Genomic DNA, 21,749 nt, shown 5'->3' on the forward strand with positions numbered 1-21,749 from the left:
ACCCGGAGACGGCCATCCTCAAACTGTGCGACTTTGGCAGGTAGGCCCTGTCCCTTAACCGTCCCCCCCTGTCCCCCGTCCCCTCTGTCTTCAGCTAGGGACAAAAGTGTCTGGTTTCCATTCCAACTGAGCTCTCAATTACTGAACTAAACCCTTAATTGAACTAATAATTAGCTTAATTAAGCCTTTTTAATTGTTCTCAGCGCCTGCAGATTTCAGTTTATTTATAACACGTTATAGTTAAGTTGCAGTTTCCAACTGTGTAGGCGCACAGGACAATTAAAAAAAAGCCCTAATTAAGCTAATTAGTTCAATGAAGTGTTTAATTAAGTAACTGAGAGCTCAGTTGGAATGAAAACCAGCAGACAGTGTGGGGTCCCCTGAACCCAGTTTGAGAAAGACCTGAAATGGATTGATAGAACAACAATGGAAATAAGACTCCCGCTGCACAGCAGTGTGATCCATTCCTGGTTTCACTAGGAGTTTAATAATCAGACACACCTGAGCTTGTTAGCTAGACACACTGGGGGCTGATCAAGCTGGTAGTAAAACCTGGAATGGATCACACTGCTGTGCAACTGGAGGCTTATTTCCATCCCTGCTAACACTGTGTGTGTGTGTCGCCCTCTCTGACCACAATAAGACCCTTTAGCTAGCCGTCTGGAGGAAGGACGGTCCGTCCCTCTCTCTCGTTCTTGAATTTCTCACTCTTCTCGTGTCTAACTCTGCTGTTTTCAGCGCGAAGCAGCTGGTGCGAGGCGAGCCCAACGTGTCGTACATCTGCTCGCGGTATTACCGCGCTCCCGAGCTCATCTTCGGAGCCACGGACTACACCTCCAACATCGACATCTGGTCAGCGGGCTGCGTGCTGGCCGAGCTCCTGCTGGGCCAGCCCATCTTCCCGGGGGACAGCGGAGTGGACCAGCTGGTGGAGATCATAAAGGTAACGCAAGGGCTCTGGACACCCCACGCAGCTGTGGACAATTATTTTTTTTGCCTCTCCTTTGAGTTTTAGGATCAGTAAAGCAATTTTTATTAGGATTTTCCTGACCAGCTGTCTCGATCGGAGGTCTTTCTAACCTCTCTCTCTCTCTCTCTCTCTCTCTCTCTCTCTCTCTCTCTCTCTCTCTCTCTCTCTCTCTCCTCAGGTTTTGGGGACCCCAACCAGGGAACAGATCCGCGAAATGAACCCCAATTACACAGAGTTTAAATTCCCGCAGATCAAAGCACACCCCTGGACAAAGGTAAGGGTATTGATGTGGCGCTCTCTGTCAAATTCAGTTCAGACTGGACTGTACGAGCAGATCGGGGGTAGGGGAGGGGGGGAAGCGATTCCCGTTCCCTTGCAATCGTTTGCGACGCGTCGTTGATCGCAATGCCGCATGCGTTCTGTTAGAACCCGGCTTCTCTCCCAGATTCAGTTGTTCGCTGTTTTTTTTTGTTTTTTTTTGGTTTTTTTCAGTCCGTTAACTACAGCAGCAATTAGTAAACGTCTCTAAAATATCAACTCCAGTTCCTTCGAAGGAATCGAGGGGTGATTTTTATAAAGGAATTGTAAAAATAAAAACTAACAGGAATATCCCCCCCCAGCCATGCATACCAGCAGTGCCAGTGTTTGTAGCTCAGCAGTTCTGTCTCTAGCCACGTTGAATATTGTTTTGTCCCCCCCCCCCAGGTATTTAAGAATCGCACCCCCCCGGAAGCCATCGCGCTCTGCTCTCGTCTGCTGGAGTACACGCCTGTCACACGCCTGTCCCCGCTTGAGGCTTGTGCTCACTCCTTCTTCGACGAGCTCCGGGACCCGGTGACCAGGCTGTCCAACGGGAGGGAACTGCCTCACCTCTTCAACTTCAGCGCAGTCGGTGAGTCTCCAAATGCAGCCCCTAGCTGCCTCCCTCCCTTCCTCATCCCTCTATCACCTATCCACCCCCTACCTACCCTCATCCCTCCTTCTCTACCTCCCTCCATCCCTCCCTGTCTGACTGCCTCACCTCTTCAACTTCAGCGCAGTCGTGAGTCTCCAAATGCAGCCCCTAGCTGCCTCCCTCCCTTCCTCATCCCTCTATCACCTATCCACCCCCTACCTACCCTCATCCCTCCTTCTCTACCTCCCTCCCTCCCTCCCTGCCTGACTGCCTCACCTCTTCAACTTCAGCGCAGTCGTGAGTCTCGAAATGCAGCCCCTACCTCCCTCCCCTGTGTGTGTGTGTGTGTGTGTGTGTGTGTGTGTGTACAGTAGCTCCTGTGGTTTGTATTTAGCTGTCTGTGTGTTTTTGTCTCCTCTTCAGAGATGTCGATCCTGCGGGGGGGTGTGTGTGTGTGTGTGTGTGTGTGTGTGTGTGTGTGTGTACAGTAGCTCCTGTGGTTTGTATTTAGCTGTCTGTGTGTTTTTGTCTCCTCTTCAGAGATGTCGATCCTGCGGGGGGGTGTGTGTGTGTGTGTGTGTGTGTGTGTGTGTGTGTGTGTGTACAGTAGCTCCTGTGGTTTGTATTTAGCTGTCTGTGTTTTTGTCTCCTCTTCAGAGATGTCGATCCAGCCTCAGCTGAACTCCGTTCTCATTCCCCTGCACGCTCGTTCACAGGCTGCCACGCCTTCTTCACACGGTACGTGAACTTCACACGCTGTCCAAATCACACTCCCATTGCAGAGCTGTGCGAGAGCCAGCCCAGGCTTTACATGCATCCTGCGAGCTTCATCATCATCATCATAATCACACTCCCATTGCAGAGCTGTGCGAGAGCCAGCCCAGGCTTTACATGCATCCTGTGAGCTTCATCATCATCATCATCATAATCACACTCCCATTGCAGAGCTGTCCGAGAGCCAGCCCAGGCTTTACATGCATCCTGTGAGCTTCATCATCATCATCATCATCATCATCATCATAATCACACTCCCATTGCAGAGCTGTGCGAGAGCCAGGCCAGGCTTTACATGCATCCTGTGAGCTTCATCATCATCATCATCATCATCATAATCACACTCCCATTCCAGAGCTGTCCGAGAGCCAGCCCAGGCTTTACAAGCATCCTGTGAGCTTCATAATTATAAGATGGAAATTAATAGGGTCTAATAGTGACTCTCATTTGGTTCAACAAATATATCTATAGACCAGCGCTCTGCACGCAACGATTTTAATGCAAATTATAATGGCTGGATTGTTCAGTAATTTAAAGCTACTTTATTCAAAGCTGCTCCTCTAAATCTGGTTGCTTTAAAATTGGCCAAAAACCTTTTTTTCCCCCCTTACGTTCCCTGACTTTGACAGCAGTCCAGGGTGTGTGTGTTCTGTGATCGAGTCCCCATTGTGAGCTTATCTATCTATCTGTCTGTCTATCTATCTATCTATTTATCTGTCTGCCTGTCTCTCTATCTATCTGTCTGTCTGTCTGTCTGTCTGTCTGTCTGTCTGTCTGCCTGCCTGTGTCTATCTGTCTGTCTGTCTGCCTGCCTGTCTGTCTGTCTCTCTATCTATCTGTGTCTGTCTGTCTATCTGTCTCTGTCTATCTGTCTGCCTGCCTGTGTCTATCTGTCTGTCTGCCTGCCTGTCTGTCTGTCTGTCTCTCTATCTATCTGTGTCTCTCTATCTATCTGTCTCTGTCTATCTGTCTGCGTCTGCCTGTGTGTCTGTCTGTCTGTCTGTCTGCCTGCCTGTCTGTCTGTCTCTCTGTCTATCTGTCTCTGCCTGTCTGTCTGTCTGCCTGCCTGCCTGTCTGTCTGTCTGTCTGTCTGTCTCTCTATCTATCTGTCTCTATCTATCTATCTGTGTCTGTCTCTGTCTCTCTGTCTGTCTGCCTGCCTGCCTGTCTGTCTGTGTTTTTTCCTTGTATGCAGGGGTTATGAAACTCTTTTAATATTGCCCATGTTCCTGCAGTGTGAATGGGCAGGCTTCCTCACAGCCTCTCTGCCCCTCGCTCCTCATGATTGTTCTTGTGTTTGTTTCCCAGGCGAGGGCAGTCTAGCCGCAGACAGCAGTCCAGCCCAGTCAAGCAGCAGCACAGGACCTGTCAACAACGCCTCCTGAGTTCAGAGACTCTGACCGCCCTGCTAATAACCATAACCTCCATCGTTCTGCCCGCCCCTCCCACCTCACGATCCCACACTGCGCGTCACTCCACCGTCTGTCCCTGTCTGTCCCTCCCTCCCTGTCTGTCTGTCTCTCTCACAGACTCGAGTTCTCTCTCCGCCTCCAAAGCAGCCGGCACCTAGGGGGCACTGTGGGCAAACTCGAGAACTTGAAACTGAACCTAAGCAATCAAAAGAAACTTAGCATGTTTTTTTTTTTTTTTTCCTATGTTGGTGTCCTAGTCGTATTACTAATAATGATATTGTCGTTATTGTTGGTGTTGGTATTGGAATTTTATTTTCAATGTATAAAGAAATGTGTTTGTTTTTTTTATCTTTACAACCAGAGGTAGTTTTATTTATTTATTTTTGTGTTTTTGTTTCATTTTTTTTGGGGGGGGGGTGGGGAGAGGAGGAGTGGTTTTAAATAGTCTTGTGTCGGGTCGTATTTTTTAATTATTTTTTTTTTTAAATGTAAACTGGAAGGAAACTTCTATTTTTCTTAATTTGATTTTTATTGCAATTTCGTAAATTTCAGAAGAAAAACCAGCCCTCTGGTTGTAAAGATGCGTTGTATCCCTTTCTGGTTTTATGTTTTTTTTAACCCGTAACTGGGCAAAGTAACTCTCTTTTAAAAAAGGGAATCTGCTTTTTAGAAAGAAACTCTGTCGTGATGAAACGCTGCCTCCTTGTGGTAACGCCAGGGATTGCAGCCTGTTGATTCACGCAGTAATAAAGCCACTTTCTTTTTTAAAAAATAATTTTTTTGCACTTCAAATAGTCTTATTGTCAAATCCCCCCTCCCCTTCTTAAATTGTAGATAAGAAAAAATAAAATTTTAAATCGTCTTTTTTTTTAAATATTCCTTATTTGTTTATTTTCTTTTGTGTTTTACATTCATTCTGTGAGCTTCATTAATAATAATAATAATAATAATAATAATAATAATAGACTCCCATTGCAGTGCAGTTTGAGTCAGTCCAGGCTTTACATGCATTCTGTGAGCTTCATTATAAAACTCGCTTTAATTCTCTTGAAATAATTGAAGCTAGTTTTATTCAGAGGTGCTCCTCCAGCCTTGTCAGGGGGAGTGTGTTTTGAAGGCACGTCTTCCACGCATGCATATAAACCATTCTGAAACGCGTCGTCGCTCGCTGATCCGAACCTGGAACTGCTACCACAGTAACTTCCTTTCAAAGCTTCGTTTGTGTGTGTGTGCGTGTCGTGAGGGAGGGGAACGTCGCTTCTCAAACACACCTGTAGATTCTCAGCGTCTTGTTCTCTCGAGCTCTAAAGGGCGGTTGACGGTGGCTGTGTATCTAGCCTCTTGAGCTCCTGAGACTTCCAGTTGTGTAACTAGTCTTGTACCTTAATTAGTGAGCCACTAGTTCCGCTAACCTGCCGTGTTAAGTTACCTAACCCGTGTCTGCTCTGGTTAGACACATAACTAGTCCTGCACTGATTAGTTTAAGCTTCTTGCCTCTGTGGTCTTGATGCCTAACTAGTTGGGTTATTGTTGTAATCGGTTGTCAGTTTTTTAACTAGTTAGCTGTGTAGGTCGTCTTACCAGTTGGTTAAGCGTATCAGAGCTACTGGTTAGCAGTGTAACTAGAGCTGGTTAGCAGTGTAACTAGTGCTGGTTAGCAGTGTAACTGGTGCTGGTCTCAGTTTCTTGTTCTTGTTGTTTTTGTCTCAAGCCTGTTGCTGACCTGCGTTTGTAAAAATGAAAAGTTTAAATAAAGAAATCAAATAATTTAATAAAATCCACAAAGACTTGATGGGGGAAAAAAACGTACGAAAAACCGTCCAGAATTACTACTGCGTCTTTACTACAATGCTGTTGTTGTTATTATTATTATTATTATTATTATTATTATTATTATTATTATTATTATTATTATTATTAGTAGTATTATTATTTTATTTCTTAATGAAAAAGAAATCTTACAAAAAAAAACATAAAGGCGAACCAAACCCTCCTGAACGATAACGGGGTTATTTGTAAATATGTTTTTATTTCTCACTCTCTCTCATTTTGTTTGTTGTTTGTTTTGGTTCTCGCTGTATTTTTTTTTTTCTTTGGATGGAACGTGACGTTTTCACTAAAGTGATTTCTTTCAGTTCCGATCGTGTAAATATTCTGTTTTGTTACTGTCGTGTTTTTCTGTTTTCTGTGTTCACACCTCCTTCCTGTATTTCTTAAAAGAAATATTTTACCAGTCTCGTAATCCTCTCACCCGACCTTAGAAACTCTCCAAACTCGCTCTCACCCGACCCCTGACCTTAGAAACTCTCCAAACTCGCTCTCACCCGACCCGACCCCTGACCTTAGAAACTCTCCAAACTCGCTCTCACCCGACCCCTGACCTTAGAAACTCTCCAAACTCGCTCTCACCCGACCCCTGACCTTAGAAACTCTCCAAACTCGTTCTCACCCGACCCCTGACCTTAGAAACTCTCCAAACTCGCTCTCACCCGACCCCTGACCCCTGACCTTAGAAACTCTCCAAACTCGCTCTCACCCGACCCCTGACCTTAGAAACTCTCCAAACTCGCTCTCACCCGACCCCTGACCCCTGACCTTAGAAACTCTCCAAACTCGCTCTCACCCGACCCCTGACCCCTGACCTTAGAAACTCTCCAAACTCGCTGGCAGTGCGTGGGAAAAAAAAAAAACTAGCATACCTAATGAAGTAATAAAGTCTTCAAATGGGAGGGGGGATTACAATTTAGATTAAGTTTATTTACAGTGTTACAAGTTTTAAAAAAATTAAAAAATTCAGTCATTTTTCTTAAGTGTTAACAGTGGGCTGCAGTGCCTAATGCAGCTGTACAGGTGAGCCCCGGGTACAAATCCTGGGAAGCTCTGGGTTAAGGATTCTACTGAGAAACCATCGCGAGCTGAGCGTCCGAGCGCTGGTGACGCATCCCGCGCGGGAAGCCTTCTTGACGTGGTTTCGTGGTTTTGGGAATGCGGAAGGAGAGCTCTTTGAAATCACTTTGATTATTCCACTCCCTGATAGACACCCCACGGAATCCTGAACCGAATAAATATCTAGCCGTGTGACTCGTCGTTCAGAGACCCTCAGATCCTCCACGCATTGCCAGCGAGTTCCGGCTGCTTCATACATGCAGCCTGCTGAGTTCTGTTTTTTTAGGTTTCATTTCACACCCTGTCTGTCTGTCTGTCTGTCTCGCTTTTTCATATAGACCCCCCCTCATCCTCCTTTTCTCTCCTGTTTATATGCTGGGCTTGTTAATTCCGTCGCCGCAGTTGCACCTCCACACCTGCTGGTGGCAGCACTGCCTTTGCTTTGGGGGTCCTCACAGAAGAGGGCTCCTCCTCTGCGGGTGTGTCCACTGGGGAGAATACTGGGCTGGGTCTCGGGTGACTCCTCCCACACCTTGCTCCACATAGGATTGGCTAGCGGTTGGGCAGTTCAGAGATTTGATTGGTTCATCTCGCACGCGCACCACCTTTGCCAGGATAAGGGGTCCAAGTTGACATACTTTGCACATGCTCCCCCTGTGTGTGTGTGTGTGTGTGTGTGTGTACATATCTGTGTAGCAGAGATTTCGAGTAAAGAAATAAATCAACTATGTAAATTCATTTTGTCCAGGAGTCCTTTTTTTCCCCCATCCCAATTCCTTCTCAAAGAAACTTTCATCGAGAAACGTGTGTCGAGTAGAAGTCTCGTCACGGGTACCAGGTGAGATGAACCAATGAGAGCTCTGAGCTGGACAGCATAGCGCTCGCCAGCTTGGAGGGGTCTCTGTGTGGGTCTCCTTGCCAAGGTTAGCTGAAGGGACGCAGGCGTTCAGCTGGCGAGTTTGTCCAGGTACCATGTGTTGCAAAATCCGTTCTCTCAAAAGAACGAGTATCCTTGAATGTCATTTGAACTCTTATTTACATTACCTTTGTACTTGATTTTAAATTTTAGCTAAGCCTGTCTCCGGTAAGCTCAGTGCAAGATCAAGGGCAGACAAAGACCGATTTGATAAAGATCAAAACAACCAAAATATCACAGCCATCATAAAGTAATAGAAATACTATATTCAACATATTTCAGACAGCTTGCTCTAACCTATTTTATTTTTGATCTTGCTAGTTGAATTAGCATAACCCCCGTTGATAGATGTGTTATGATTTCAAGTCCAGCTGTCGCCTATACCTTTGGGTTTGGGTTTGGGTTTCGGTTTGGGGGGGAAGGGGGGGTCAAATCTTCATAAGATTTTTCCACTGTTCACATCCTTAATTCTGAAACACAAAGCGCTGTTTGGGGGGGATGGGGGAGAGGAAGGATTGTACCTGCTACCCAAGACTGATACCTCAACCCCTCCCTCCAGAGGAAGCTCCAGGTATTGCAGTCCCTGCCTCGTGTCACTGCAGTGTGTGTGTGTGGTCGGGGGTCAGTCGCTGCAGTAGCGCCTCCGTGTGGCAGCACCTTCACTCGCGGCTCTGTTGTGTTTTTTTTTTTGTTTTTTTTTTAAGTTTCTATTCCTCGGTCTTGCCACCGCCTACACTCTGTACAGAAACCGACTCAATAAATTATTAGCATGAATAAGACGCCACGCTGCCTCCTGTCCTTTATTTATTTATGTATGTATGTATTTATTTTAAAATGTCTTCTCAACTGTTTCAGCTGCTGTCATTCTCAGCCTTGGAGGGGGGGGTGGAGGGGACCCTGTTTTTCAATTTGCAATTCCCGTTTCATGCAATCCCATTGATCACTCTGGCAGTGACGCAGCAGCGTTCTGTTTAAAATCGATCTTCTCGCACGGTGGCGACACATTAGAAATGGCCCGATCAATCCTGGCCCTTCTGCTTAGTTCAGTTACGATACCGGTCAGTAGCACACAGGGGTTCAGAAGCCTTTGCTGTGCGTGTAACCATAGTAACTCTGTTAATATAGCATAACCACTGCCCTGTGTGCAGCTCTGCCCAGCACACACTGCCCCTCGCCCAGTCTCTCTCTCAGCACACCAGAGCTTGTATAGAGACACGCCGGCCGCCACTACAGCCTCTCGAACACACTTAAAACTGTATATTCTAGGAAATTAATAATAATGATAATAATAATAATAATAATTAATCCAGTAAGTGCTGGTATAACAAATCGAAGTTTAATATTGAACCGTCGACCACACAAACTGCAAGAGAGCCAACACGTTTCTAGCTTAATTTGAACGTAAAAATAAATAATAAAAATTCTTTATAGTTCAGTGTCTTTGGTTTAATCAACCAAACGTATTACACGTTTAAATAAAAATGTGTATCTATCTGTATCTATCTCGCACATACAAATGTATTTATATATATATAAAAGTTTAATACCGTATTATAACTTGTTTGTTTATATTAGGTGCAAAAATACACTACCGTAACTAATAATAATACTAAAATAAAAAATAAACACAAAGTTAAACCCGTCTATAATAATAACTGACGCGCCCTTCTGCAAACACGCTTATAACCGCTTACTCGAATACTGCAATGTCTGTGGTGTATACAGAAAGCAGAGGGGTCTCTGAGGTGATTTCGGAGCGTAGGCATCCTCACACAGCTCAGCTCCTGTGCTGCTTTCTCCGTGTCTGTGGCGGGTGGACTGCACAACCATTTCTATTCGCATGTCTGTGGTCTGCTGAAGTTCCGCCATTAGCCGGTCCTTATTCGGCGCTTTAATGGCGGCCTCGTCCCGCCCGGCTCTGACGTCATTTGCAAGCCCTCTATCTAATGACCGCGGCTGGTTTCTGATTGGCCCACTCTTCGAGACGAACCCACCAATGGGGTACGCGGATTGCTTGCAGGCAGGCAGGCGCCGTGGAGACATCGAAGGAGACGGCCGCCAGAGCGTGAGTATCACGACAACAATAATAATAATAATTAATTAAAATAAAACACAGAATACGCTTTTAAGGGATGAGGGACGCGTTATTTTAAATTAGAAACGGGTTCCGAGTATTTACCGGAGATTCAGTGGTGGTTTTGGGGGGGCAGTTTTGACGGAGAGGAGCATAGAGACGGGAGCGGAGAGACGAGCGGCCATGGCGGACTCTGTGTCTCTTCCTGTGGCGGGATCATAGAGCTCCAGTGCGCGGCTAGAGCGCGGTCGTGTCGTGTCGTGCCGTGTCGTGCCGTGCCGTGGGGTTAACAAAACAAAGCACGCGTTATATTAAAGGTGGGACACCCAAATTACTTCGACCGGGGACCCCAAATTAAACACTCAAAAAAAAAAAAAAAGCCTGGAGGAATGTCAAAACGCCTACCGCTCGCACAGGAGAAAATGAAAAACTGTATAAATTAATGTACACAGCCTGCTGAGATAGATTCGTTGAATTTAGATACTTTAATCTGTGTTACATTATTATTATTATTATTATTATTATTATTATTGACAAAAAATGTATTAGCAGTGTGTAGTAGTGGTTAGGGCTCTGCACTCTTGACCGGAGGGTCGTGGGTTCAATCCCTGGTGGGGGACACCGCTGCTGTACCCTTGAGCAAGGTACTTTACCTAGATTGCTCCAGTAAAAACCCAACTGTATAAATGGGTAATTGTATGTAAAAATAATGTGATATCTTGTAACAATTGTAAGTCGCCCTGGATAAGGGCGTCTGCTAAGAAATAAATAATAATAATAATAATTACAGTACAACACTGTCAACAACCTTCAATAGCATTCTGTATTAAACTTGGAGTTTAATAATAAGACACACCTGAGCTTGTTAGCTAGACACACTGGGGGCTGATCAAGCTGGTAGTAAAACCTGGAATGGGAGACACTGCTGTGGAACAGGAGTCTAGTTCCCATCCCTGCAGTGTAATTCCAGAGCAGTCTATCTGCAGTTACAATGTAAATCCAGTACGGTCTAGTGATATTAAACTGCAGTTACAATATAGAGATGTTTAAATGTTTATTTTTCTTCCCCAATTTGAAACGCGCATTTCGACTGTCGCTTCTCTGCAGCCCAGATTACCGGTCAGTAGGACTAAAGGTCAACCCGCGACCTCTTCCTTTTCAAAATCAATTCTCAGTTCAATCAATTCCAACACCTCGTTGATCAAAATTGCAATTCGCAGAGTGTTCAGTTTTAAAATTTTCTCACCGTGGCGACAAATGCGTTTAAAATCTGAAGCCACTGTTTGTTTGTCAGTCAATTTAAATTAAATTTATTATGTAACTAAAATATAAATTCCAAGTCCCTTATAATCAGAATTGAAACTGTGACAAGACCTTGGAAAAACTATTAAACCTGTCCAACTGGACAAACAATCAGATCAATGCTGTTAATGGAGAGCTTGAGTTGGAATGAAAACCAGGAGACCCCGCTTCCCTCGAGGACTGGAGTCTGACACCCCTGCTTTAAACGATAAAAAAAAACTAAAACAAATTCTCTTACTAAGGGGAAACAGAAAGACTAACATCAGAATCGCAAGACAAACACATGCGCAACTCAACTGTAATTGATCGATTACACAGTGTAATTACAAATTACAAAGCCTGGCTTAACGGTTCCCAAACTGAACTGGCCGACGGAACACGTTCCCTCCCGCCAAGGACCGTTTAACGCACGCCACATGCCAGGCAAACATTTAACAGTGCGGTGCCATCTGGCGAGAGACAGCAAGCTCCGTCTGTTTGCTCTCTCTCTCTCTCGCTGGCCCGTCTCTGCAGCAAGCCTGCCATCTGCACCAGTAACGTGCTGTAGCTGACTCCTAATTTTAACCCCTACCCCCCTCCCTAAAATTAAATACTTAAAACTTATTTTATCCGTCCTTCGGATGAGACGCAAAACAACCGAGCTCCTATTGGAAGTGACTCTGCAGCAGCAGCAGCAGCAGTTGATGATTCATAGTTCACCCCCCCTAGGCTCTGTGAGTCTCTTTGGATAAAAAGGTCTGCTGAATGACTAATAATAATATTCAAAATAAAAATAACAGCCCAAAACACGCACTACCCCTTTACTGCCCTCCTGGGTGTGTTCCCGGACCCGTGATTTTTCTCAATGTCAGATGTGTTAGACACTGGGCAGCAAAGGGTTACATGAACCCTCGCTCTCCTGGCTTCTCTTAACTGCTTAACTGCCTATTTGAACTTAGTGTCAACTGCCCTCTATTTAAATATGAATCTTGCATTGTAACCCTGCACTGCCCTGTAACACCTGGAAGCCGCCTTGGGTAAAGACGTCTGGCAAAACAATTAATAATACTCATACCGGCCTGAGACCACTAGGTGGCGACAGAGGCCGTGCGGTGAGGAGGCTGCCACAGAGCTGGGCCGGTGCCAGATTGGCACAGTGCTGCTGGCTGGCTGTGTTAGAACCCGGGCTGGTTTACACCACCGCTTGCTGTGACTCTGCCAGGGCTTTTTTTAAATTTTATTTTACAGCGTTGGGTAAAGTAACTCCAGCATTGCCCTGTGTACAGTACAGCACAGCGAGGCTCTGCCCAGCACACAGCAGGCAATGCCAGCGCACTAGATCAGCACTTTATATAGACACCGTGGTGGGTAGCTGCTGTAGTTCTGTACAGGGTTTTATATTAGTGTTATATAGTGCGGTCCCTCCAGCATTGCCCTGTGTGCAGTACAGCACAGTGAGGCTCTGCCCAGCACACAGCAGGCAATGCCAGTGCACTAGATCAGCACTTTATATAGACACCATGGTGGGTAGCTGCTGTAGTTCTGTACAGGGTTTTATATTAGTGTTATATAGTGCGGTCCCGCCAGCATTGCCCTGTGTGCAGTACAGCACAGCGAGGCTCTGCCCAGCACACAGCAGGCAATGCCCGCATAAGACACTACAGCTCTGGCCAAAGGTTTTGCAACACCTAGAGTTGCAAAAAAAACTATATGAGCATAATTTAGATACAGATGAACCCGTGTTTTCTATCTCCTCTCTTAATATCATCTCGCAAACCTGCTTTCTGCCTCGTTTTGTGCAGCCTGTCAAATCCTGCGTGGCCGCGCTTTACTAAGTAACCACAGGATAGAATTAATTTCCAAAGCAGCTAACAGCCAATAATAGTCCCGGCTGATAAACTGACATTTTGTGCAGCCTGTCAAATGCTGCGTGGGCGCGGTCTTAACGGGGTACGGTTCGGCTGCGAAACACCCAACGTCACCAAATTTTAATTTTTTAACATAGTCTTATTCACAAAAAAAAAAAAACACCCTACCAAGTGCAGCGCCTGATTGATCGCTCTCATCAGTCAACAATTCATTTAGATAATTGATAATGACTTTTTTAGATAATGACACAAACTGTTTTCGCTCCAGTTAATGCTACAAAAAAACATATTTGTCAGTTTTTCTAAGTAAACTGCAAAGCGGCGCTGTGTAAATCACTGTGTTAACATGACGTTATTCCAGCAGGTTTCATTCCACTTGATGAAGCAACACTGAGTTCATTCTGTAGGTGGGGGTGCAAAACCGATGCAAAGCTTTTGGCCGTAACTGTAGACGACAAGAAACAAGACGACAGGAAATTAAAACCGGCGTTTATTTTTGCTTTTGTCTTTTGTAGGGGACGGGGGTGTCTGCACGCAAACATATCGGAAACCCGAGAGACAAGCAAACACACGCCCGCTCTCGTTGCAAATATGCTGGAGTCACCCCCAGGCGGTGCTAATGATGACCAGGGCCCCCCAGTCTGTGTGGAAGATGACCAGGGCCCCCCAGTCTGTGTGGAAGATGACCAGGGCCCCCCAGTCTGTGTGGAAGATGACCAGGGCCCCCCAGGCTGTGTGGAAGATGACCAGGGCCCCCCAGTCTGTGTGGAAGATGACCAGGGCCCCCCAGGCTGTGTGGAAGATGACCAGGGCCCCCCAGGCTGTGTGGAAGATGACCAGGGCCCCCCAGGCTGTGTGGAAGATGACCAGGGCCCCCCAGTCTGTGTGGAAGATGACCAGGGCCAGTCTTCCCTCTTCATGTGCTTCCGCTGCTACCAGCTGTACAACACCCTGGATGAAGTTCTAAGCCACCAGCTGACCTCTCACCCCGAAGACAACGAGGAAGGAGAAGAGGAGGAAAACACGACCCCCAGCGTCGCCACGGCAACCTCTGCTCCAGAGGAGGAGCCAGAGCAGCAAGAGGTACGAGAGGGTAAGGGGGGGGCGCAATTAAAAACCAAGACCTGAACCTCCACCCTGCTTATAAATAACAACTGTTGAATGAAGTAATGTTTGTTTTTTTTTGTTCTCTCTCCCATACAGGAAGTGCGTAACTGGTACCAGTGCCTTCCCTGCGGGGCGTTACTGGAGTCGCCCGTCGAACTGGTCTGGCACCAGCAGCAGACGGACTGCGGTTCGACCCGAAACCAGACCCCACCCCGGTCTCCGCAGGAGCCAGCGGCAGGGGGTGGGAGGGAGAAGCGGGCCGGGCCGCGGGCAGAACCAGGGGGGGTCTGCGAGCCTGGAGCGGCTCCGGTGCCGCTGATCCGGTACCAGTGCAGCGACTGCGCGGACCTCTTCGAGTCCCTCACCCTGTGGCAGCAGCACATGAAGCAGGGGCACTGCCGGAGCAGCAGAGAGGCGGAGAGGAGGAGGAGGAGGAGGAGGAGGGAGAGAGCTGCTGCAGACGGGACCCCGGGCTCTCAGGGGCCAGCGACGGGCAGGCGGGAATCCGGGAGAGATTCTCCGCTGGAGGGAGCGTCCGCCCAGCTTGCGCCCAGGGGGGTAGTTTCCGGAGAGGGAGTGAAGGAGGAGGAGGAGGAGGAGGAGGAGGAAGCTGCTGCTTCTGCACAGTCCCTTCACCCTGCCAAAACGCCCGCCTTCGGTAACCACAGTAGCGGCTCTGTGATGGGCTCTGCCGCGGTCGCCCTAGCGATGGAAGCTGTCATGGCCGCCAGCTCCAGTCGCAGTAAAAATAACAGCGGGCCCGGGAAGGAGGGAACGAAAGAGAGGAGGGATGAAGAGAGCGAAAGAAGAGAGGGGGCAGACAGCGGTACAAACAGTAACGTCGCCGCAAGTGAAAATAGCAATGCTTCCAGTGATAGTAATGACGGCGAGGGTGCGAACACGGGTTCCGCCGTGTCGCGTGATCATGCCTACCTGAACAGGTGCGGGTCGGCCGTCAGGGAAGAGCAGAGCGAGGGAGGGGAAGGGATGGAGGGAACGCGTAAAAAGACGAAAGCGGGGGTTCTTTCCTTGGAACCAGCCCGGACTCGAAGCCAGCCCTCGTCCCTGAAGAGCTTCGAGAGAGGCGACGGAGCGGCCAGCACTGAAACGGACTCCGCTGACCGACGGCTCCCAGCCGCCAAAACAGAACCCGACCCCTGCCCGGCCCAAACCCAAACCACCCCGCTTCCCGCCGGCTCTCCGGGGCCCGGTTTAGAGTCCGACAGCCAGCAGCAGGACGGGCCCAGCGACCCGACTCCTCCCAGACCGGGTGGCAACAGGAGGGCCGGTTCCAGCGACTCTGCCGGACCCGATCTCCTCGGACCCTACCGGGCCCGGCACTCGCACCTGTGCGTGGACTGCGGGACGGGTTTCGGGACAGAGCCGGCGCTGGCGGACCACCGCAAGAGGCTGCACCGCGCCGAGGGGCCTCTGCACACCTGCCCTCACTGCGGGGAAAAGTTCATGAACACCACCAAGTTCCTGTACCACAGGAGGGGCCACAGGAGCGCCGGCCCGGAGGGGGGGGGCAGGAGAGGGGTGGGGAAGGTCGTTGAGGCAGACAAGGGGCTGGAGAAGAAACAGGGGGCTGGGGAGACCGTCTTGGTCTTGCAGAACCAGCAGCTCGCCCCGGTTCTCCCAACAGTCCCGGTTCCGCTGATAGGGATGAACGGCAGGGTCGTGTACGTCTATCCCACAGACCCGTCTACGGAGGCTGGTCCAAAGAGCGGGGAGGCCAGCGCGGGGGGAGGAGGAGGAGGAGGAGGGGCCGACAGGGGCAAGAGGAAGGAAGCTGGGGCCGACAGGAGCCTGGAAGGAGGGGGCAAGAGAGCCAGGAAAACAACTGGCGATAATAACAATAATGATGATAATGATAATAATGATGATGCTGCTGCTGCTGCTGATGATGAGGAGGTTAACAAACCAGACAGAACGGAGCACTCCTGCGGAGACTGCAGCCAGCAGTTCAGCAACAAGACTCGGCTGCTGAAGCATCGCAGGGAGGAGCACGGCCGCAGGAAGGGGAAGAGGAAAGCTGGGGGTGGGGCTGGGGGGGCTGACCCTTCCTTACCAGCCCAGGACAGCCCGGAGGAGGAAGCAGCAGCAGCAGGGTCCGCGGCCTCCAAACGAGGGGGCCCCCACCCGTGCCCGCACTGTGGCAAGACGTTCCGTCGCCGGTACCACCTGCGCACGCACCTGGTGACCCACACGGGGGAGAAGAGGTTCGGGTGCGAGACGTGCGGCAAGGCCTTCTCCTGCCAGAGCAACCTGGCCCGTCACCGCGTCACCCACACCGGCCGCAAGCCCTACTCCTGCCAGCAGTGCGGCAAGACCTTCACGCAGTCCGGCACGCTCAAACAGCACCGGCTCATCCACCTGCTCGCTGAGACCCGCGCCTCGGGGGCCCTGGACCCCGCGCAGATCGAGGAGGCCTTCCTCCCGCACCGCTGCCCGGACTGCGGAGCCGGGTTCAAGAGGAAGACGCACCTGCTCATACACAGGTAACGTGCGCTGGGGGAGCGGGGGGTGTTAGCATTGCAATCCCAGTACTTGCTCAGTCACAGGTAAGGGAGAGTGAGGGGGGGGCGGTAGGGTGGAGTGGACCTGGGGTTGATTATAATTAGAGCATTACAATTACAGAATTACAATTACAGCATTTGAATTACAATTACAGGATTACAGTTATAATTACATCATTAAAATTATAATTACAGCATTAGAATTACAATTTCAGCATTAGAATTACAATTACAGAATTACAATTGCAATTACAGAATTACAATTACAGCATTAAAATTACAATTACAGCACCTGTTTATTCGCAGGTAACGTGCGCTGTTTTGTTTTTTTTTTGTTGCCAGCAGCGCTTAGAGAAATCCGTTGTTGTTCCTGTTTGTTTTTCGGCAGGCACCTGCACACGGGGCAGTACCCCTTCCAGTGCAAGGAGTGCGGGGGCTCCTTTCTGAGGAAGAGGCTGCTGGAGCTGCACCAGCTGAGGCACCAAGGTGAGGAACGCAAGGGCAAAGAAACAGGCCTCCCTCCTCCCCTACTGTCCCTGACCTCCTCCCCTCCCTTCCTCCCTCCTCCCCTACTGTCCCTGACCTCCCTCGCTCCCTCCCTCCGTCCCTCCTCCCCTACTGTCCCTAACCTCCTCCCTCCCTCCGTCCCTCCTCCCCTCCCTCCCTCCCTCCTCCCCTACTGTCCCTAACCTCCTCCCCTCCCTCCTCCCCTACTGTCCCTAACCTCCTCCCCTCCCTCCTTCCCTCCTCCCCTACTGTCCCTAACCTCCTCCCTCCCTCCGTCCCTCCTCCTCTCCCTCCCTCCCTCCTCCCCTACTGTCCCTAACCTCCTCCCTCCCTCCCTCCCTTCCTCCTCCCCTACTGTCCCTGACCTCCCTCTCTCCCTCCCTCCGTCCCTCCTCCCCTACTGTCCCTAACCTCCTCCCTCCGTCCCTCCTCCCCTCCCTCCCTCCCTCCTCCCCTACTGTCCCTAACCTCCTCCCTCCCTCCCTCCTCCCCTACTGTCCCTAACCTCCTCCCTCCCTCCCTCCCTCCTCCCTAACCTCCCCTCCTCCTTCCTCACCCTCTCCCCTTCTCTCTCCTCTGTCGCCTTGAGGGGATGGAACCTGCAGAATTCAGAAATACTAAAAAGGAAACCTCGTTATTTCAAAAACGTTGAAAAAAAAAAAAAGTTTTCCAGTCGACACGTTGTGGTCGTCGTGGAACGTAGTTACTTTTCTTTCAGCGTCGGGAGTGTGTTGCGTATTTGAGCTGTTTTTGTTTCTGTTCTTAGCTTTCGTACAGCGCTCCTAACCCCTCCCCCCGCCCCCTCTCTCTCCCCTCTGCCCCGCAGGCCGGGAGCCCGTGTCCTGTGCCGTGTGCGGCTCCCAGTTCCTGGACGAGGCTGGGCTGCGTTCCCACAGGCAGTGTCGGCCGGGTCTGGAGTGCGTTTACTGTGGGAAGCGCTGCCCCTCTCAGGAGAGGCTGGATCTGCACCAGCTCTCCCACTCGGGGCTCCCGGCGCTGCGGTGCCCGCGCTGCGGCCGCCGCTTCGCCAGCCAGGCCGGGCTGGACAGCCACCTGGAGCGGCACGCTGGCGGCACACGCTGCTTCCACTGCCGGGACTGCGGCAAGGACTTCACCACGGCCAGCTCGCTGTCCGTGCATCAGAGGATACACACCGGAGAGAGGCCCTACCAGGTAACCCACGCGCCAGTCATGAACCAATACACAGATCAATATACGGATCAGTGATCAACACACACAGAGGAATCAGTCATCAATATACCGATCAGTGATCAACACACACAGGGGAATCAGTCATCAATATACTGATCAGTGATCAACACACACAGGGGAATCAGTCATCAATATACCAATCAGTGATCAACACACACAGAGGAATCAGTCATCAATATACTTATCAGTGATCAACACACACAGGGGAATCAGTCATCAATATACCGATCAGTGATCAACACACACAGGGGAATCAGTCATCAATATACTGATCAGTGATCAACACACACAGAGGAATCAGTCATCAATATACTGATCAGTGATCAACACACACACGGGAATCAGTCATCAATATACTGATCAGTGATCAACACACAGGGGAATCAGTCATCAATATACTGATCAGTGATCAACACACACAGAGGAATCAGTCATCAATATACTGATCAGTGATCAACACACACACGGGAATCAGTCATCAATATACTGATCAGTGATCAACACACAGGGGAATCAGTCATCAATATACTGATCAGTGATCAACACACAGGGGAATCAGTCATCAATATACTGATCAGTGATCAACACACACAGGGGAATCGATACACACCAGTTAATGAATCATCAATACACTGATCAGTGATCAATACACACCAGGCGAAGGCCCTGCAAGGTATCCTTGTCAGCGAGTTCATTCATTATTAAACAGTGCAGCGTGATGTCAGTGCTGCAGCTCTGTTAAGAAGCTAGCTATTTCTATAATTCAGGCTGTGTATCAAGAATTTATTTTTGATCTCTCCCTTCTTCCTTCTATCTCTCTCCCTACCCCCTTTCCTCTCTCCTGCTTTCTTTCTCCCCATAACTACACTCCCATCCCTCCCTCCCTCTCCCTCTCCCTCTCTCCCCCATCCCTCTCTCCCCCGTCCCCTCTCAGTGCTCCACCTGCGGGAAGCGGTTCCGTCAGATCCCTCACCTGCGCGATCACGAGCGGCTGCACTCGGGGCTCCGCCCCTTCGCCTGCCAGGTGTGCGGGCGGAGCTTCGTGCTGTCGGCGCGCCTCACCGAGCACCTCCGCACGCACACCGGCGAGAAGCCCTACTCCTGTGCCGTGTGCCGCAAGCCGTTCCGCTCCCTCTCCAACCTGGGCAAGCACCGCAAGACGCACGGGCATGAGAAGGGGGCGGGGCCGGCCAGCGGGCAGGTGGAGGTCGTGCTGCAGGAGGACTCGACCGCAGTGGAGACCATCCTGCTGGTGCAGAGCACAGACCCCGTCGGCAAGGGCGGTCCGGGGGCCGTCCCCTCCGGGGGGCCACGGCAAGTCTGCACCCTGACCAGCGTCGTCATGGCAGCAGCGAGCGTTCTGGACCCCGCGCAAAACACAGACCCCAGAGCTGCGCAGAGAGGGGAGGTCATGGGCGTCTACCACGACGGACAGTTGGGCGTGCCTGGAGGAGGAGGAGGAGGAGGAGGAGGAGGAGAGGGGGGCGCTATTCTTTTGGTGCAGCAGGGGGCGGGCCACTGCGTGCTCGCCGGGACGGGACAGGGGGACATTCCCATCATGCACCACACCGTGGAGGTCGTTATCGAGCAGACGGGTTGAGGGGTCGGCTGTAGCTTTTTTTTTTTTTCAAATCGGTTTTCGAATTTGTAAGCGTAACTCCTCTCTGTCTCTCTCTCTCTCTCTCTCTCTCTCTCTCTCTCTCTCTCTCTCTCTCTCTCTCTCTCCCTCCCTCCCTTTGGTTCTGTTTGATTCTGGGAGTTTTTAATCTCTCCCATCGTTCATTCAAAACATTCACTGCTGAAGATGCATATAAAAAAAATGTAAATAATAATGCAAGTATTATTTTTTTTTTTCTACTAGCTGCGTATTGTATTTATTTAATTTTTTTTTGCACTTACATCCTGACTACGCTGTGAAATAAGGGTGTGAAAGAGGCGGGGAGGGGAAGCGGTAAACAAATACAGTTTATAAATGAGGTTTGAGGCTGTTGTCAATCACAAGTGGTAATGGGGGGTTTTCAGAAGCGATACCGGACTGATTTGAAATGAGAGAGAGAGAGAGAGAGAGAGAGAGAGAGAGAGAGAGAGAGAGAGAGAGAGAGAGAGAGAGAGAGAGAGAGAGAGAGAGAGAGAGAGAGAGAGAGAGAGAGAGAGAGAGAGAGAGAGAGAGAGAGAGAGAGAGAGGAGAGAGAGAGAGAGAGAGAGAGAGAGAGAGAGAGAGAGAGAGATGTGTCTCTCAGATGCAGACAGATTCCCCTGCCAGTGGAGATCTCTGGGGGGGATTATTGCTAGCGCCTGAACAGTCTGCTGTGATCGTCATGTTACCAGGCATCATGCTATCAAAAAAACAGCTGCTTCAAATGCAACAACAGCAGAGTAAAAATAAATAATAACATTGTGACATAAAATCCTGAAAAGTAAAATTGTGTTTTGCACAGATTATGATGATGATGATGATGATGGTTTTTGTTTTTTTGATTTTTTTCTTTGGTAACAGTTTGCTTTTTAGTCTCTGTTTATATTAGAAAAGAGTTTTAAACGATGCTGGAAAGCCACAAGGCCAGTGAATCGGGCTCCTGCCTGCCCCCCCGAACCCCCCAGATTGGAACCCAGCCCCCCCAGAGGAAAGGGAAAGGCTGGTCTAGTGCATTAACATGAACCCGCTAGCGCCACCTAGCCCCCCAGATTGGAACCCAGCCCCCCCAGAGGAAGGGGAAAGGCTGGTCTAGTGCATTAACATGAACCCGCTAGCGCCACCTAGCCCCCCAGATTGGAACCCAGCCCCCCCAGAGGAAGGGGAAAGGCTGGTCTAGTGCATTAACATGAACCCGCTAGCGCCACCTAGCCCCCCAGATTGGAACCCAGCCCCCCCAGAGGAAGGGGAAAGGCTGGTCTAGTGCATTAACATGAACCCGCTAGCGCCACCTAGCCCCCCAGATTGGAACCCAGGCCTCCAGAGGAAGGGGAAAGGCTGGTCTAGTGCATTAACATGAACCCGCTAGCGCCACCTAGCCCCCCAGATTGGAACCCAGCCCCCCCAGAGGAAGGGGAAAGGCTGGTCTAGTGCATTAACATGAACCCGCTAGCGCCACCTAGCCCCCCAGATTGGAACCCAGGCCTCCAGAGGAAGGTGAAAGGCTGGTCTAGTGCATTAACATGAACCCGCTAGCGCCACCTAGCCCCCTAGATTGGAACCCAGGCCTCCAGAGGAAGGTGAAAGGCTGGTCTAGTGCATTAACATGAACCCGCTAGCGCCACCTAGCCCCCCAGATTGGAACCCAGGCCTCCAGAGGAAGGTGAAAGGCTGGTCTAGTGCATTAACATGAAC

At 49.8% G+C, this 21,749-nt stretch overlaps 2 protein-coding genes across 2 annotated transcripts in view; both read left to right on the forward strand.

Annotated features, from left to right (window-relative positions):
- Window positions 1–7,675, forward strand: part of LOC131709136 (glycogen synthase kinase-3 beta-like) — a 15,109-nt gene extending 7,434 nt beyond the window's left edge. Inside the window, exons 5-10 of the mRNA XM_059011104.1 lie at window positions 1–40; window positions 739–943; window positions 1,149–1,244; window positions 1,676–1,862; window positions 2,523–2,603; window positions 3,948–7,675. The exon at window positions 1–40 is cut by the window's left edge and continues 91 nt beyond it. Coding sequence (XP_058867087.1) covers window positions 1–40; window positions 739–943; window positions 1,149–1,244; window positions 1,676–1,862; window positions 2,523–2,603; window positions 3,948–4,024 — 686 coding nt within the window. The 3' untranslated portion in view covers window positions 4,025–7,675. The remainder of the gene's footprint in view (window positions 41–738; window positions 944–1,148; window positions 1,245–1,675; window positions 1,863–2,522; window positions 2,604–3,947) is intronic.
- Window positions 7,676–9,839: 2,164 nt separating this feature from the next.
- On the forward strand, window positions 9,840–20,571 carry LOC117434022 (zinc finger protein 574). Its single transcript, XM_059011091.1, has 6 exons — window positions 9,840–9,918; window positions 13,592–14,159; window positions 14,280–16,684; window positions 17,091–17,188; window positions 18,036–18,382; window positions 19,356–20,571. The coding sequence occupies exons 2-6, from the start codon at window positions 13,668–13,670 to the stop codon at window positions 20,019–20,021; spliced, it is 4,008 nt and encodes a 1,335-aa protein (XP_058867074.1). The 5' UTR covers window positions 9,840–9,918; window positions 13,592–13,667; the 3' UTR covers window positions 20,022–20,571.
- Window positions 20,572–21,749: the final 1,178 nt, after the last annotated feature.

Source organism: Acipenser ruthenus, chromosome 41, assembly GCF_902713425.1.
Source record: "Acipenser ruthenus chromosome 41, fAciRut3.2 maternal haplotype, whole genome shotgun sequence".
Taxonomy (NCBI): Eukaryota; Metazoa; Chordata; class Actinopteri; order Acipenseriformes; family Acipenseridae; genus Acipenser; species Acipenser ruthenus.

Excerpts from the sequence above, each read along its gene's own strand:
- LOC117434022 (XM_059011091.1), top strand. The coding sequence starts at position 13,668 with ATGCTGGAGTCACCCCCAGGCGGTGCTAATGATGACCAGGGCCCCCCA. Across the intron at positions 14,160-14,279 it reads AGGAGCCAGAGCAGCAAGAG|GAAGTGCGTAACTGGTACCA; the intron begins GTACGAGAGGGT and ends TCTCCCATACAG. Across the intron at positions 16,685-17,090 it reads ACGCACCTGCTCATACACAG|GCACCTGCACACGGGGCAGT; the intron begins GTAACGTGCGCT and ends GTTTTTCGGCAG.